Raw genomic sequence first — 17,260 nt, 5'->3', positions numbered from 1 at the left:
CCAAAATGTTGCTATCTGCAGGCAGCTTGCTGGCTATGATGGCAGCAACGATGTCTGCCAGACAGGAGAGAGTGGTCAGTGACGATCGAATCGAGAAAATGACAAAATGGGTCAAAGACCAAAAAGTTATTAACTGACAGCAGTGACAAATGTCAGACTGTAAACTTTTTTGAAAGAAAAGGACAAAATGGGAAGATGCTGATAATAACAGCAAAATGGAAAATATAAGAATTTCCAAGTAATGCTCAACTCAAGTGTGTGTGTGTCGTGTGTGTGTGCGCGTTAAACTTCTTGTGGAATGATTTCAAATTATCTCTGAGTCTGAACTGAAGGAAAGGAAACCAAATTTTGAGCAGTCACTCACGAGTTCAAAGTACCAAATGAGGAGATTCTAAAAGAACAGACCGGTTTATGAAAGACTCGATGGGGGAGGGGCACAGCTAAGAATACTTGAGTGAGATTCTGTGATCCAAATTCGAGATAGAGCTTTTTGATAATGATAATTTGTCAGAGTAAGGTTGTGTAATCAAAATTTGAGAATGAGCTTTGCCAATCAATCAAGAATATTTGCATTAAGTTCTGTGATCAAAATTCAGAAACAACCTTTAATAATTGATAAAGAATATGTGAGTGAGGTTGTGTGATCCAATTTGAGAATTAGCTTTGATAATAATGATTGAGAGCCTCTGGCCCTCTGTGGATCGTGGCCGCGGGGCCAAGTTGGCCTGGCCCCTTGGGGCCTCTGACCCTCTATGGATCGGGGCCAAGTTGGCATGACCCCTCGGGGCCTCTGGCCCTCTATGGATCGTGGCCGCGGGGCCAAGTTGGCCTGACCCCTTGGGGCCACAGGCCCTCTGTGGGTCGCGGCCGCGGGGCCAAGTTGACCTGGCCCGTTGGGGCCTCTTACCCTCTATGGATCGTGGCCGCGGGGCCAAGTTGACCTGGCCCCTTGGGGCCTCTGGCCTTCTGTGGGTCGCAGCCGCGGGGCCAAGTTGGCCTGGCCCTTTGGGGCCTATGACCCTCTGTGGGTCGTGGCCGCGGGGCCAAGTTGACCTGGCCCCTTGGGGCCTCTGACCGTCTATGGATCATGGCCGCGGGGCCATGTTGGCCTGGCCCCTTGGGGCCTCTGGCCCTCTGTGGGTCGCGGCCGCGGGGCCAAGTTGACCTGGCCCCTTGGGGCCTCTGACCCTCTATGGATTATGGCCGCGGGGCCAAGTTGGCCTGGCCCCTTGGGGCCTAAGATTATTATTTTTGCAAAAGTAGTTTTGCATGCGTCGCGGCCGCGGGGCCAAGTTGGCCTGGCCCCCTGGGCCTGGGCCCGGTAGGCCCGTTCATTAATCCACCTATGCCCATTTTGTGGTGGAACATTATAACTTCAAACCTTCCTTATACATGCACCCATTTTGTGGTGGAACATTCTAACTTCAAACCTTCCTTATACATGCACCCATCTTGTGGTGGAACATTAGAACTTCATACCTTCCTTATACATGCACCCATCTGGTGGTGGAACATTATACTTCCTTATACATGCAACCATCTTGTGGTAGAACATTATAACTTCAAACCTTCCGGAATATAACTTCATACCTTCCTTATACATGTACCCATCTTGTAGTGGAACATTATAACTTCAAACCTTCCTTATACATGCACCCATCTTGTGGTGGAACATTAGAACTTCATACCTTCCTTATACATGCACCCATCTTGTGGTGGAACATTAGAACTTCATACCTTCCTTATACATGCAACCATCTTGTGGTGGAATATTAGAACTTCATACCTTCCTTATACATGCACCCATCTTGTGGTGGAACATTCTAACTTCAAACCTTCCTTATACATGCACCCATCTTGTGGTGGAACATTATAACTACATACCTTCCTTATACATGCACCCATCTTGTGGTAGAACATTATAACTTCAAACCTTCCGGAATATAACTTCATACCTTCCTTATACATGCACCCATCTTGTGGTGGACCATTATAACTTCATACCTTCCTTATACATGCACCCATCTTGTGGTGGAACATTATAACTTCAAACCTTCCTTATACATGCACCCATCTTGTGGTGGCACATTATAACTTCAAACCTTCCGGAACATTATAACTTCATACCTTCCTTATACATGCACCCATCTTGTGGTGGAACATTATAACGTCAAACCTTTCAGAATATTATAACTTCATACCTTCCTTATACATGCACCCATCTTGTGGTGGCACATTCTAACTTCATACCTTCCTTATACCGTACATGCACCCATCGTGTGGTGGAACATTCTATGCAACCATTTTGTGGTGAAACATTCTAACTTCAAACCTTCCTTATACATGCACCCATCTTGTGGTGGAACATTAAAACTTCATACCTTCCTTATACATGCACCCATCTTGTGGTGGAACATTAGAACTTCATACCTTCCTTATATATGCACCCATCTTGTGGTGGAACATTATAACTTCATACCTTCCTTATATATGCACCCATCTTGTGGTGGAACATTATAACTTCATACCTTCCTTATATATGCACCCATCTTGTGGTGGAACATTATAACTTCAAACTTTCCTTATGCATGCACCCATCTTGTGGTGGAACATTATAACTTCAAACATTCCTTATACATGCACCCATCTTGTGGTGGAACATTATAACATGCACCCATCTTGTGGTAGAACATTATAACTTCAAACCTTCCGGAATATAACTTCATACCTTCCTTATACATGCACCCATCTTGTGGTGGACCATTATAACTTCATACCTTCCTTATACATGCACCCATCTTGTGGTGGAACATTATAACTTCATACCTTCCTTATACATGCACCCATCTTGTGGTGGAACATTATAACTTCAAACCTTCCTTATACATGCGCCCATCTTGTGGCGGAACATTAGAACTTCATACCTTCCTTATACATGCACCCATCTTGTGGTGGAACATTAGAACTTCATACCTTCCTTATATATGCACCCATCTTGTGGTGGAACATTAGAACTTCAAACCTTCCTTATACATGCACCCATCTTGTGGTGGAACATTCTAATTTCAAACCTTCCTTATACATGCACCCATCTTGTGGTGGAATATTATAACTACATACCTTCCTTATACATGCACCCATCTTGTGGTTGAACATTATAACCTCAAATCTTCCGGAATATAACTTCATACCTTCCTTATACATGCACCCATCTTGTGGTGGAACATTAGAACTTCAAACCTTCCGGAACATTATAACTTCATACCTTCCTTATACATGCACCCATCTTGTGGTGGAACATTATAACGTCAAACCTTCCGGAATATTATAACTTCATACCTTCCTTATACATGCACCCATCTTGTGGTGGAACATTATAACTTCATACCTTCCTTATACATGCACCCATCTTGTGGTGGAACATTATAACTTCAAACCTTCCGGAACATTATAACTTCATACCTTCCTTATACATGCACCCATCTTGTGGTGGAACATTCTAACTTCATACCTTCCTTAAACCGTACATGCACCCATCGTGTGGTGGAACATTCTAACTTCATACCTTCCTTATATATGCACCCATTTTGTGGTGGAACATTGTAACTTCAAACCTTCCTTATACATGCACCCATCTTGTGGTGGAACATTATAACTTCATACCTTCCTTATTCATGCACTCATCTTGTGGTGGAACTTTCTAACTTCAAACTTTCCTTATACATGCACCTATCTTGTGGTGGAACATTCTAACTTCAAACCTTCCTTATACATGCACCCATCTTGTGGTGGAACATTATAACTTCATACCTTCCTTATACATGCACCCATCTTGTGGTGGAACATTATAACTTCATACCTTCCTTATACATGCACCCATCTTGTGATGGAACATTGTAACTTCAAACCTTCCTTATACATGCACCCATCTTGTGGTGGAACATTATAACTTCATACCTTCCTTATACATGCACCCATCTTGTGGTGGAACATTGTAACTTCAAACCTTCCTTACACATGCACCCATCTTGTGGTGGAACATTATAACTTCATACCTTCCTTATACATGCACCCATCTTGTGATGGAACATTCTAACTTCAAACCTTCCTTATACATGCACCCATCTTGTGGTGGAACATTATAACGTCAAACCTTCCTTATACATGCACCCATCTTGTGGTGGCACATTATAACTTCAAACCTTCCTTATACATGCACCCATCTTGCTAAAATATTGATGGTGGGTGGGATTCCATTTTAAGAGTCATGGCTTCCTTCCACAGGCTGTCATTGTTTCAATGGTAGGTGGAGTGTTGGGTGTGATGCAACAAATCATCTCCTTATACATTCTCTGATCTTCTTACATCTTTATGTGGTGGTCAGGGCATGGAGAAGAACATCATGTGTGCCTACCAATTCATGTGAACCCAGGGAAACAATAAAGAAGATGGCCCGTTAAACGCTGCTCGTAGCTTTAACTACTATTATTATTGTTATTATTAGAATTATTGTTATTATTATTAGAATTAGTCTGACACAAGCTGACTTAGCTTGTGATTAGTGATTGGTCACATCCTGTCACCTGACTGATGGTGTCCTGGCTGCAGGTCCTCACAGACCCCTTCAGTCCTGGCTTCAGAATCCAGATCCTTAGCAGTCTGCAAAAGCAGAAGACAGGTCAGTGGGAGCACACCAGGCATGTCATGTGACTTCCTCTTGCTTTTTACCGCAGTGTGCAGTTGGCCCAGTCCACACTGGTCTGGTACTTTGTTGACCACGCCCCCAGACTTTGATGCCCTGTTGTTGGATGTCAGCACAACAATTACATCCCCTCTTACTCTACCTATGTTAGTTACATGTTCTATACCTGTTAGTTACGTGTACTATAACTGTTAGTTACATAGTCTATACCTGTTACATGTTCTATACCTGTTAGTTACATGTTCTATACCTGTTAGTTATATGTTAGTTACGAGTTCTATACGTGTTAGTCACATGTTCTATACGTGTTAGTTGCATGTTCTATACGTGTTAGTTATGTGTTCTATACGCGTTAGTTACACGTTCTATACCTGTTATGTGTTCCATACGTGTTAGTTACATGTTCTATACCTGTTAGTTATGTGTTCTTTACGCGTTATTTACATGTTCTATACACGTTCGTTAAGTGTTCTAAACGTGTTAGTTACATGTTCTATACCCGTTAGGTACGAGTTCTATATGTGTTAGTTACATATTCTATACGTCTTAGTTACGTGTTGTATACATGTTAGTTACATGTTCTGTAAATGTTAATATTTTCTATACCCGTTAGGTACGCGTTCTATACATGGCAGTTACATATTAGTTACATGTTAGTTTTGTGTTTGCTACATGGTAGTTACATATTAGTTTTGTTTGCTACATGGTAGTTACATATTAGTTTTGTGTTTGCTACATGGTAGTTACATATTAGTTACAAGTTAGTTTTGGGTTTGCTACATGGTAGTTACATATTAGTTTCGTGTTTTCTACACTGTAGTTACATATTAGTTACATGTTAGTTTTGTGTTTGCTACATGGAAGTTACATATTAGTTACATGTTTGCTACATGGTAGTTACATATTAGTTTCGTGTTTTCTACACTGTAGTTACATATTAGTTACATGTTAGTTTTGTGTTTGTTACATGGTAGTTACATATTAGTTTCATGTTTGCTACATGGTAGTTACAGTACATATTAGTTTCATGTTTGCTACATGGTAGTTACATATTAGTAACATGTTAGTTTTGTGTTTGCTACATGGTAGTTATATATATAAGCTACATGTCAGTTTTGTGTTTGCTACATGGTAGTTACAGTACATATTAGTTTCATGTTTGCTACATGGTAGTTACATATTAGTAAAATGTTAGTTTAGTGTTTGCTACATGGTAGTTATATATATAAGCTACATGTCAGTTTTGTGTTTGCTACATGGTAGTTACATATTAGTTTTGTGTTTGCTACATGGTAGTTACATGTTAGTTTTGTGTTTGCTACAAGGTAGTTACATGTTAGTTTTGTGTTTGCTACTTGGTAGTTACATGTTAGTTTTGTGTTTGCTACATGGTAGTTAAACTAGTTAAATGTTAGTTTTGTGTTTGCTACATGGTAGTTACATGTTAGTTTGTGTTTGCTCCATGGTAGTTATGTATTAGTTACATGTTAGTTTGTGTTAAATATTAGTTACATGCTAGCTTTGTGTTTGCTACCTGGTAGTTACATATTAGTTTCATGTTTTCTACATGGTAGTTATATACAAGTTACATGTCAGTTTTGTGTTTGCTACATGGTAGTTACATATTAGTTACATGTTAGCTTTGTGTTTACTATCTGGTAGTTACATATTAGTTTCATGTTTGCTATATGGTAGTTACATATTAGTTTCATGTTTGCTACATGGTAGTTGTATACAAGTTACATGTCAGTTTTGTGTTTGCTACATGGTAGTTACATATTAGTTACATGTTAGTTTCGTGTTTGCAACATGGTAGTTATATATAAGTCACATATCAGTTTTGGGTTTGCTACATGGTAGTTAGATGTTAGTTTTGTTTGCTACATGGTAGTTACCTGTTAGTGTTGTGTTTGATACATAGTAGTTACATGTTAGTTTTGTGTTTGCTATATGGTAGTTACATGTTAGTTTTGTGTTTGCTACATGGTAGTTATAAACTAGTTAAATGTTAGTTTGTGTTTGCTACATCGTAGTTAAATATTAGTTACATGTTAGTTTTGTGTTTGCTACATGGTAGTTACATATTAGTTACATGTTAGTTTTGTGTTTGCTACATGGTAGTTTTGTGTTTGCTACATGGTAGTTACATATTAGTTACGTTAGTTTAGTGTTTGCTAAATGGTAGTTAAATATTAGTTACATGTTAGTTTCGTGTTTGCTACATGGTAGTTAAATATCAGAGACATGTTAGTTTCGTGTTTGCTACATGGTAGTTAAATATTAGTTACATGTTAGTTTCATGTTTGCTACATGGTAGTTAAATATTAGTTACATGACAGTTTCCTGTTTGCTACATGGTAGTTAAATATTAGTTACATTTTAGTTTCGTGATTGCTACATGGTTGTTAAATATTAGTTACATGTTAGTTTCGTGTTTGCTGCATGGTAGTTACATGTTAGTTTCGTGTTTGCTACATGGTAGTTAAATATTAGTTACATGTTAGTTCTGTGTTTGCTACATGGTAGTTAAATATTAGTTATGTGTTAGTTTCGTGTTTTCTACATGGTAGTTAAATATTAGTTACATGTTAGTTTTGTGTTTACTACATTGTAGTTACATATTAGTTACATGTTAGTTGTTACATGATCTGTTCTTCCTGTTGGGTTACCAAAAAAAGACTTCTTACACGGCATTTCTGGGCACATGTTCGTTCTTTCCAGTGACGTACGGTGCTACCAATTTGGGCAAATCTGATTCCGGGCCGCATGAACTTGTCCCAGGTGAACTGACATGGCGGCTGTGACCTGTCGACAAAGAACCAACAGTTGAAGCAGATGACATCACGACACCACACAGGAAGTACAACAGTTGAAGCAGATGACATCACGACACTACACAGGAAGTACAACAGTTGAAGCAGATGACATCACAACACCACACAGGAAGTACAACAGTTGAAGCAGATGACATCACGACGCCGCACAGGAAGTACAACAGTTGATGCAGATGATATCAAGACACCACACAGGAAATACAACAGTTGAAGCAGATGACATCACGGCGCCACACAGGAAGTACAACAGCTGACGCAGATGACATCACGACACCACACAGGAAGTACAACAACTTCCTACCTGCTGGGGGAAGGATGACGTCCAACAACTGTTCCCTTTTCCGTTCCAGAACCCTCTTCTTCCTCTTCAGACGCGTCTCACTGGTCCTGAGCTGCTGGATGACGTGGAGGGCCTGAAACCAAGTGGGCCATGGCTCTTAAGCTGCCAACAGCATCCAACATCAAGCACTCACCTTCTTCAGAGTGAAGCTGGTGGGCGTGTTGGCGTCCACTTGGACTTCCCGCCTCAGTGCGCCCATGTGCAAGTCAAAGGGCGACATCCTGTGCCGCCGCCTCCTCTCCTGGACCAGGAGGTTCTGCAGGAACATGACATGAGCTTCCATAGAATGTGACAGGAAGTGAGGGAACCTGACCTTCTCATCGGCATCACTGGAGTCTTCCGTCATGTCAGACGAGTGTTCCGTCTCTCCGCTCGACGAATCAATGAGAATTTCCGGGGACGAATCAATGAGAATTTCCGGGATTCCGCACTTGGCTCCCAGGTCAGCCTCCATGTCGTCGTCCACGCAGATGACGTCCAGGTTCACCGGACCCCGAGCGGGCTCGGTTGCGGCGTGAATTAGCGGGGCTGAAGGTGTGGCCTTGGACCTCAAAGGAGTGGTTTCGTCTTTACAATCCTCAGGGACAGTGCCAGCCTTTGTTCCCGGCGTCACGCTGTGGGCTGGCGGCGTGGGCGGCTTGGCAGGTGGGACGGGATCCCTTGTGGAGGTGACGGGGAGAATCTTCATGGCGCACGTCCCGCTTTGGCTGGAAGCGGAGCTGGGTGGCGCTAAAGCGCCGGCGTTGCTACTCGCCATGGGCAAAGGGGAAGAATCCACAAGAACCGAGGAGGAACCTGAGGACATAAATACAGTTTTAGTGTGATTGGTAGAACTCCACAAACATCTTTTACTCACACCCAATGATGAGCAAGTATATTTACTTCAATTAAACAAACATTTGCAAGTAAAAAAAACTATGATCTGCTCGTAAAATAAATGATCTGCAAAGAAAAAAATGTTTTCTTCAATTAATAACACGTTGTAAATATAAAAACAACTTTATTCAAGTAAAAATTTTCAGGAGTAACATTCCACTCGCTCAGAGCACCTGGAGGTGGCACTCACAGGTGGTGCTGCTGAGTCCATTTAAGGCTGCTGTTATTTGCGCATAGTGCCGTCTGCTAAAAATAAAGAAAAAGAAGCTCGGTGGGGAGTAAACTGGTGGACAGAAAAGAGGGGAAACAAGCTCAACTCGTAAGTTGTGAGGTGAAGTGAATTATATTTATATAGCGCTTTTCTCTAGTGACTCAAAGCGCTTTTACAAAGTGAAAGCCAATATCTAAATTACATTTTAAGCAGTGTGGGTGGCACTGGGAGCAGGTGGGTGAAGTGTCTTGCCCAAGGACACAACAGCAGTGACTAGGATGGCGGAAGCGGGGCTCAAACCTGGAACCCTCAAGTTGCTGGCACGGCCACTCTACCAACCGAGCTATACCGCCCCGCACCGTTACCACATCTATTTGATTATCCCCTGCTTGGTTATTTCTTCATGCCTGCGTGTTATGTTGGGAGACAGAGAGAGGAAAAGTCCTTGTGGAATATTACTTTGTTGTTGTTATGCTTGCCAATCTTGTCTTTAATTGAAGAAAATATTTTTATGCTTGTGAATTGTTTTAACAGCAAATCGTATTTTTAATTCAAGTAATTTTATTAAACTTGCGAATTGTTTTATTAATTGAATAAAAAACTTTTTTTTAAATTTAAGAAAATAGGTTTTTTACACCCGCGTATCGTTTTTTTAAATTGAAGACAATTATTTTAAAAACAAATGTTTTTTTTAAATTTGTGGATGGTTTTACACTTTTTAAACTTATATACTGAGACCCTTTTGGGTCCCCGGGGCCTTTAACCTTCACCAAAATGGAGGTGAGCCCTGATGGTTACAATAAACAATGTATTGGTTTTTAGTTCAGTGGAAACAGTTTGTACACCCCTCTTGGCCACTTTGAAGCCCCTCCCCCATGTGGTGCCATGTGACTCACCGAACCCTAACCCAGTGGGGGGTCTCAGCTGGTTGACTGGGATCAGCTGCACCAGGTTGCCATCCGCTCGGCAGTAATATTGTCCACCTGTAGTGGATTGAACTGGGCGTAGAACCACCCTGACGGAGGGGGAGCGCAGGTTCTTGGGAGGGGGCAAGACAGGGAGTGTGAAGGGGGTGTATGTAAGCATCACCACCTGAGGATTGGTGGGGGGCGCCAAGCCTGGAAACAAGGTTGACAGTCATGGCGAGCCAAGTGCACAACAATCACACCTGCGTTACCTGTGGGGGGGGCAGAGCTTCCTGCTGACAGCGGTCTGACCTGAGTGGATCCCACGGGGGGGTTGATGGCCGTGGTCATGATGGTCACGGTGGGCGCCACTGCAACACACACAATGTGGTCACCAACAGAGCGTGATGTCATCTGCAGTGTCTTCACCTGTGGGTGGGGGCTGGGTGGGGGCACAGGGCTTAGACTGACTGGGGTCAGCTTCCTGCTTCTTGTTGGCCTGCACGCGGCCCGTCACATACGCCGCCAGGCGGTTGGCGGGGTGGAGCGCCCCCATCTCCCCCAGCTGGATCTTGGCCAGAGGATACAACTTTCCGTTAACCTGGACGCACACGTCTTTGATCAGTTCATCACTCCACTTAGCGCTGACTCGGCATCAAGTGGGCTCACCTGAACACAATTGTTGTGGCCCGGCTTCTTCTTGCTGGCTGACAGGAAGCCGGCGGCGGAGGCTGTTGTGAGGAAAGGCAGAGCCATGCAGATGCTGGACTTCCTCTTCTCCAACACCTGCACCTCCTTCTCTTCCAGGTCACTTTTGTTCACTTCCCGCTGCAAGTCTTCCACCAGGTCCTCCTCCACCAGCGCCCTCTGCCAGTCCTCCACAGGTCCCTGCCCAGCCTTCACCTCCTCCACCACCAGTGTGGAGTTGTCCTCCTGAGGAGGTAAGAGAGTCATCATGTGGGATCTGAAGAGACCCCATGAGAGCTTCTTGCCAACCTGCGGAGCATGGCTGCTTCTGCTGATGAGGACTTTGTAGTGGATGCAGCGTCCGGCGCCACTCCCCTCCACCGTCTGACTGATGGGACAGATGTGGTACTTCCTGGCCCAGAAGGGTTTGTCCAGGCTATGCCGGGCCATGGCCTCGCACAGCTTCTTCAGCACGTAATCGCGGTCGGCGTCCAACTTCCAGCCACACTCTGTGAGGATGGTCAGGCGTCTGGAGGGCTTTGAGGGGGTCGCAGCAGGCTCAGCTTGGGTGTGAAAAGAGGAGTGAAAGTGGCCATCCCTGAAGAGACTTTGTAAGACTGAAGTAAAAACACACACCTGCTGCCACTTTGCTTTTTCTCCCCTGCAATGTTCTCCTGTCAGCTTCGGGTGGAGGCTCCTGAAGGAAGACCATGACAGAACCAGGACGGTTGGAGAGGTGGACAAGTGACTGGCTACTGACCTGCTGCAATGTCTTTCCTAGAAATCTTCTCACTCGGGCGCAGCTGCCAGCGGGCTTGCTCGCCTTAGAAAACGTAACAAAAACAAGGTGACAATTGAGCTCCAATAAAATGGAGGAGACCTGTTTGCACCTTTGAAGACATTCCAGTGCAGGACGGATTAGCAGCTTCCGGGATGTGGCTGGGCTCCGGGTCCAAGGCTCTGCTGTCCATCTTCCAGAGAGTCCGCACCCGCTCAGCAGGTTGGGAGACGCTGTCGGCTTCCTTCAGAACTGCGAGTGGAAGCAGACAGTGGAATATGACTGGACAACATGACTAGAGAAGACCACCTAACACGGAAATAGCCTTACTGTAGGCCATCTTCATCCGCTTCCTTTTTCTCCTCTTGCCGGTGCCGTGGTGGGAGGGGCTGGAATCAGAGCCGTCCAGGTTCTTGAGCAGGACCACCTTCTGCTTGAGGCAGCTGCATCCCAGCATGCACTGCGGCCGGCCGCAGTGGCTGATGCGGGACGTGTAGGCCAGGCTGGAGCAGACGCAGCCCAGACGGCAGAAGTCGTTGAAGCAGGGGGTGGTGGGTCTGGGGGGCAGGCGGATGGGAGCCGTGGGATTATCGCTGACAAAACCCTGCATAGTAAAACATATCTTAGATATGAAGCAGGTACCAGGTCTAGCTCTGCATGTATGAAGAAACAAGCATGATGAGAGTTCACATAAGTCCATGCTTTGGGACTTCAATCTGCATGACAGTCACTAAACTACATGTCACACCCATACACCTTTTTTTCAAACCAGCTTACTTCAAGGGAAAAAAGGTGCCTGCTCAAATGAAGATTTCCAATCCAGCCCACCAGACCTTTCTAAATCATTTCTCAAGACCTTCACCATTGAAAGTAACAGCAAGCAGAGTGGGCGGGGTTAGTTTCCACAGAGCAGCAGGTGTCATGTGGAACTAACTTCTGCAGGTTCTAGATGGCTTTTTATCTTTTGTCATCATATTTCGCCTTGTTTGTTATGTTGCACTTGATTGTAAAAAGATGTCCATGTGAGAAGTAGAAGAGGAGCAACCTTCATATTAGGGTTGGGAGATATATGGAATATACTGAATATATCGCGGGTTTGTCTCTGTACGATGTAGAAAATTACTATATGGTGAGTATTGGAGTATACGTTCTCACACAATTGTTTGTAGCTGCGGGCATTACACTACAGGCGTTTCTCACTCTTTCTTGTCGCTCCTTCTCACAGAGACATAAAACAAGCGCACCTTCTTACATACGTCACATACACGCGTGCAACGTCATACGGCCTCACCGAGCAGAGAGGTAGCAGCATGGGTAAAGTTAGCAGTGGCAGGTGGTGCGAGTGGTCATACAACAGAGAGAAGGTGCCAATCTGGTAAGAAATGAAGGTACAATAATTAATTCCCAAGAAAAACAGCACAGGGTCCATCGTCTGGCGGTGGTTTGGCTTCAAGCGGGAAGATGTTGAACAGACAACCGTAATATGTCAAGTATGCGACAAAAGCTTTGCTGTAAAAAGTAGCAGCACTGCTAATTTGTAGCTTTTGAAAAGTCACCCGCTAGAGCATAAGGAGTGCTTGAAACTCTGCATCAAACATATATTAACGTTGTCGCCCTAAGGGAAACAGGGCAACACATGGCACACTGACAAAGCTTAACCTATTGTTACTATAACAATCTACAAGGTCAATATAGGTTGCTTCTCTTTCTTTCCCTCCATTTTTCTGTATCTCTAGTTATCATTACATATATGTATTGTTGCATCTGAACAATTGTATTATTGACAATAGAGGTAAATTGTTATTATTCAATATCAATAGCGCTATTTCTATTGCTATATGTATTGATCCATTTGTAGTGTAATAATGCTTATGGTCATTTCTGTATTCTTTATTTCACTAACTGCTTCTTTGCTATCACTTTTACCATCATATTTGTACATATCCTATTTGCTGATGTTGCTCTATTGTTGTTATCGTTGTGTTTGCTGTTGTTGTTTTTGTCTCTCTGTCTTATCCCCCTCTTGTCCCAACGACTTCCCCCTCTGTCTTCCTTTTTTTCTCTTTCTATCCCCTCCTGCTCCGGCCCGGCTGCACCAAATGATAATATAAATACATTTAATAAACTCAAATACAAATAAGGCAACAAGAGAAGTATCCCACACTTCTCTTTTGTAAAGTAAATCTGAACAGCCGATATGGGCATCTACATCAACTATATGATTTGCCTGAGAAGCTGGACAGGACAAAAAAATAAAATTAAAAAATTAAAAAAAGAAACTCCGCATGTCAACATCTTCGTTCGCCTTCACATCAACAAAATGCCCAAGCAATCATTTCCACATCAACACCGTATGAAAAAATAGTCCACAACAGAAGGAGATAACGTCCGCAGGAACCTACCACATAGCGAAGGACATACACTATTTGATTTCCTATTATGCAGCTCAATTTTATTTGACAGTTATTGAAATATCTTGTGTGACATCATGCACAAAAGTGCACTTTATTTGTTTTAAACTATAGCAGTGGCATTCTGTACAAAAAGTGCATGTTGTTTTGATATGTCATCTTAGTGACATCATGCACAAAAGTGCACTAATAGCTTGTTTTAAAATGTCTTTGACAATCCTGCACTTTCTGTTTTGGAAATGACATGAATGTTTGTGCCACTGCTTAATAACTGTTTAATAAATACACTTTTGCTAAATTGACTTAGTTGTGATTTCCCTCTCTGCATGGACGTTTAAAATGAACATATATTAATGCAGTATGAAGAAGAATGTTTTAATGTAGACACATAGAATCATCATACTGCTGTGATTATATGCATCAAGTGTTCATTCAAGGCTAAGGCAAAATATCCAGATATATATGGTGTATTGTGACATGGCCTAAACATATCCACAAATTAATAAAAGGCCATATCGCCCAGCCCAGCCCTACTTCATATATTCAATCCTTTATTGTTTTAATATTGTAAATCCCATAGTCTTTACCTTCATGTACATTCTGGGTGTCATTTAGTAAAACAACCTAAAATTACATTCCCTTTTTGGAGCTGGTCTGTCATCACATTTTTAGCATTCAATCAGACATTATTGCCAGTTTTTGCATGAGTCGTCCTAAAAAAGGGACCCAAGCACACATACTGTACAGCACATGTTTACACACACACACGCACACACACACACACACGCACACACACACACACACACACACATATATGTATATACACATACATATATAGATATGTACAGGTATGTACAGTCGTGGTCAAAAGTTTACATACACTTGTAAAGAACAATGTCATGGCTGTCTTGAGTTTCCAATCATTTCTACAACTCTTATTTTTTTGTGATAGAGTGATTGGAGCACATACTTGTTGGTCACAAAAAACATTCATGAAGTTTGCTTCTTTTATGAATGTATTATGGGTCTACTGAAAATGTGAGCATATCTGCTCGGTCAAAAGTATACATATAGCAATGTTAATATTTGCTTACATATCCCTTGGCAAGTTTCACTGCAATAAGGCACTTTTGATAGCCATCCACAAGCTTCTGCTTGAATTTTTGACCACTCCTCTTGACAAAATTGGTGCAGTTCAGCTAAATGTGTTGGTTTTCTGACATGGACTTGTTTCTTCAGCATTGTCCACACAGTTAAGTCAGGACTTTGGGAAGGCCATACTAAAACATTCATTCTAGCCTGATTTAGCCATTCATTTACCACTTTTGAGGTGTGTTTGGGGTCATTGTCCTGTTGGAACACCCAACTGTGCCCAAGACCCAACCTCCGGGCTGAGGATTTTAGGTTGTCCTGAAGAATTTGGAGGTAATCCTCCTTTTTCATTGTGCCATTTAAAGCACCAGTTCCATTGGCAGCAAAACAGGCCCAGAGCATTCCTGGGATTAATGGCCTCACCTTTTCTCCTCTAAACATATTGCTGGGTACTGTGGCCAAACAGCTCCATTTTTGTTCCATCTGACATCACATGGACAAAGATAAGACCTTCTGGAGGAAAATTCTGTGGTCTGTTGAGCCCCTCCACCGTCTCAAAGCACTCACAGGCGGACACACGTCGCACTAGCCTCGCGCCAGTCCCAGCTAGCCAGCTAGCTAGGTAGCATCCATCCATCCATCCATTTTCTATTGCTCGTCCCAAAAGCTGCACTTATAGGCAGATCATTTGAATGTTTTTTTGTTTTTTTATTGAACAACAAACATACATTTGTAATGCACACGGCTGTACAAACTATGGTCATTAGTGGCAAAGATTGGAGCTACATCTGCAAGTGTAGAGAGGAGCTTCTCCTGTTTAAAGTTGCTCAAGTCTTACACCCACAACACCATGGGCCAAGGCCGTTTAAGCAGCCTAGCTCTGCTGGCCATTGAGAGGACACTTTGTACGACAGGGTCACAGATCACTTTTTTAAAAAGGAACGGAGGGTAGAATTTACGTATAAATAAACCAACCCATTTTATGATGTAGGCCGAAATCGAGCTTCCCCTCCTTGAGAGACCAGCATCCACCACTGTTTAATAATATACACACGTGTGTGTGTGTGTGTGTGTGTGTGTGTGTGTGTATATATATATATATATATATATATATATATATATATTAGAGATGTGCGGATAGGCAATTATTTCATCCGCAACCGCATCAGAAAGTCGTCAACCATCCGCACTCCACTCGATCTAACATTTGATCAGAACCGCATCCGCCCGCCATCCGCCCGTTGTTATATATCTAATATAGACGATGCAAGGCATTAGTGAGGTTATAAAGCTTTTGCCTGTTAAAGAAAAGAGACTGATCCAATGCAGCATTCGCGTGCCACGCTGTCACGACCCAGACGCACACCAGTGCGCAATCATATGGGAGCCGCGCTGAGCGCACCTCCAAGCGCGTCTCGCTGCCGGCGACAGCCGGGTATATGGGCCCGACGCTCCAGCGCCATCCATTTTCAGGGCTAGTTGATTCGGCAGGTGGGTTGTTACACACTCCTTAGCGGGTTCCAACTTCCATGGCCACCGTCCTAGCTGCTGTCTATATCAACCAGGGTGAGCCCCACCCCTTTCGTGAGCGCACTGCGCGCGGAGTGACCCCTGTTACGCGCCTCCGGCAACAGGGGTGGCGGGCAGGTAAGCTGCGCGGGCGGAGCGCGCGGAGTGACCCCTGTTACGAGCCCCCGGCCACGGGGGTGGCGGGCAGGTAAGATGCTTACCTGCTGCGCGTGACGCCGGCCGCGGCGAAGGCGGACGAGGCGGGGTGTCGGTGCGGTGGTGACCCTGGACTTGCGTCGGGCCCTTCTCGCGGATCGCCTCAGCTACGGCTCCCGGTGGGGCCCTCTCGGGGGAAGGGGCCTCGGTTCCGGACCCCGGCGAGGCGTCGGGGGCCTTCTCCGCTCCGTAAAAGTGTCCATCTCTTTTTTTTTTTTCTTCTGTTGTGGCATATGCTGCAGGTGCCTGCTCGTTTTTCGTATGTGGGTAACAACATTTAACTATGTATATATATTTCCGAATTGGTTTAACTGCCACCCGCCTGAATCTATTTAAAATCTAATTTTTTTAAATTTCAATCGCCCGACCCGACCCGCTGATAAAATCTAATTTTTTAAAATTTAATCCGCCCGATTCGCGGATAATCCGCGGACTCCGCGGTTGTGCCCGCAAACCGCGCATCTCTAATATATATATATATATATAAATAAATAATTGTAACGTGTCAAGTACCAAAATTAATTAATTTGCGATGTAAACCTGAAATATTTGTTAGAAAAATGCTTGCATGCTAAAGTTAGCATACATAATAGGACTCTGCTGTATACCTATAAAATTAGCTAAAAAAAAGCTAGCCTACTAACGTTAGCACGCTAGCTAGTAGCATTCATCAAGTAACAAAATATTTGATGCTAAAGT

The 17,260-nt window shown here is 43.5% G+C and overlaps 1 protein-coding gene across 7 annotated transcripts in view; it reads right to left on the bottom strand.

Moving 5' to 3' along the window:
• Positions 1 to 17,260, bottom strand: part of mgaa (MAX dimerization protein MGA a) — a 47,179-nt gene that overhangs the window by 10,730 nt on the left and 19,189 nt on the right. For 6 of the 7 annotated variants that reach the window (XM_061981715.2, XM_061981721.2, XM_061981720.2 and 3 more), the window contains 15 exons: positions 11,664 to 11,937; positions 11,446 to 11,585; positions 11,316 to 11,378; positions 11,192 to 11,252; positions 10,865 to 11,118; positions 10,538 to 10,801; positions 10,298 to 10,469; positions 10,141 to 10,239; positions 9,860 to 10,081; positions 8,190 to 8,671; positions 8,010 to 8,132; positions 7,838 to 7,949; positions 7,390 to 7,507; positions 4,729 to 4,798; positions 4,584 to 4,659 (listed from right to left, as the gene is read on the bottom strand). In XM_061981715.2, coding sequence (XP_061837699.2) covers positions 4,584 to 4,659; positions 4,729 to 4,798; positions 7,390 to 7,507; positions 7,838 to 7,949; positions 8,010 to 8,132; positions 8,190 to 8,671; positions 9,860 to 10,081; positions 10,141 to 10,239; positions 10,298 to 10,469; positions 10,538 to 10,801; positions 10,865 to 11,118; positions 11,192 to 11,252; positions 11,316 to 11,378; positions 11,446 to 11,585; positions 11,664 to 11,937 — 2,530 coding nt within the window. The remainder of the gene's footprint in view (positions 1 to 4,583; positions 4,660 to 4,728; positions 4,799 to 7,389; positions 7,508 to 7,837; positions 7,950 to 8,009; positions 8,133 to 8,189; positions 8,672 to 9,859; positions 10,082 to 10,140; positions 10,240 to 10,297; positions 10,470 to 10,537; positions 10,802 to 10,864; positions 11,119 to 11,191; positions 11,253 to 11,315; positions 11,379 to 11,445; positions 11,586 to 11,663; positions 11,938 to 17,260) is intronic. The other variant, XM_061981719.2, reaches the window with a different exon arrangement.

Source organism: Nerophis lumbriciformis, linkage group LG24 (assembly GCF_033978685.3).
Source record: "Nerophis lumbriciformis linkage group LG24, RoL_Nlum_v2.1, whole genome shotgun sequence".
Taxonomy (NCBI): Eukaryota; Metazoa; Chordata; class Actinopteri; order Syngnathiformes; family Syngnathidae; genus Nerophis; species Nerophis lumbriciformis.
This window is presented reverse-complemented; position numbering and strand designations above follow the sequence as displayed.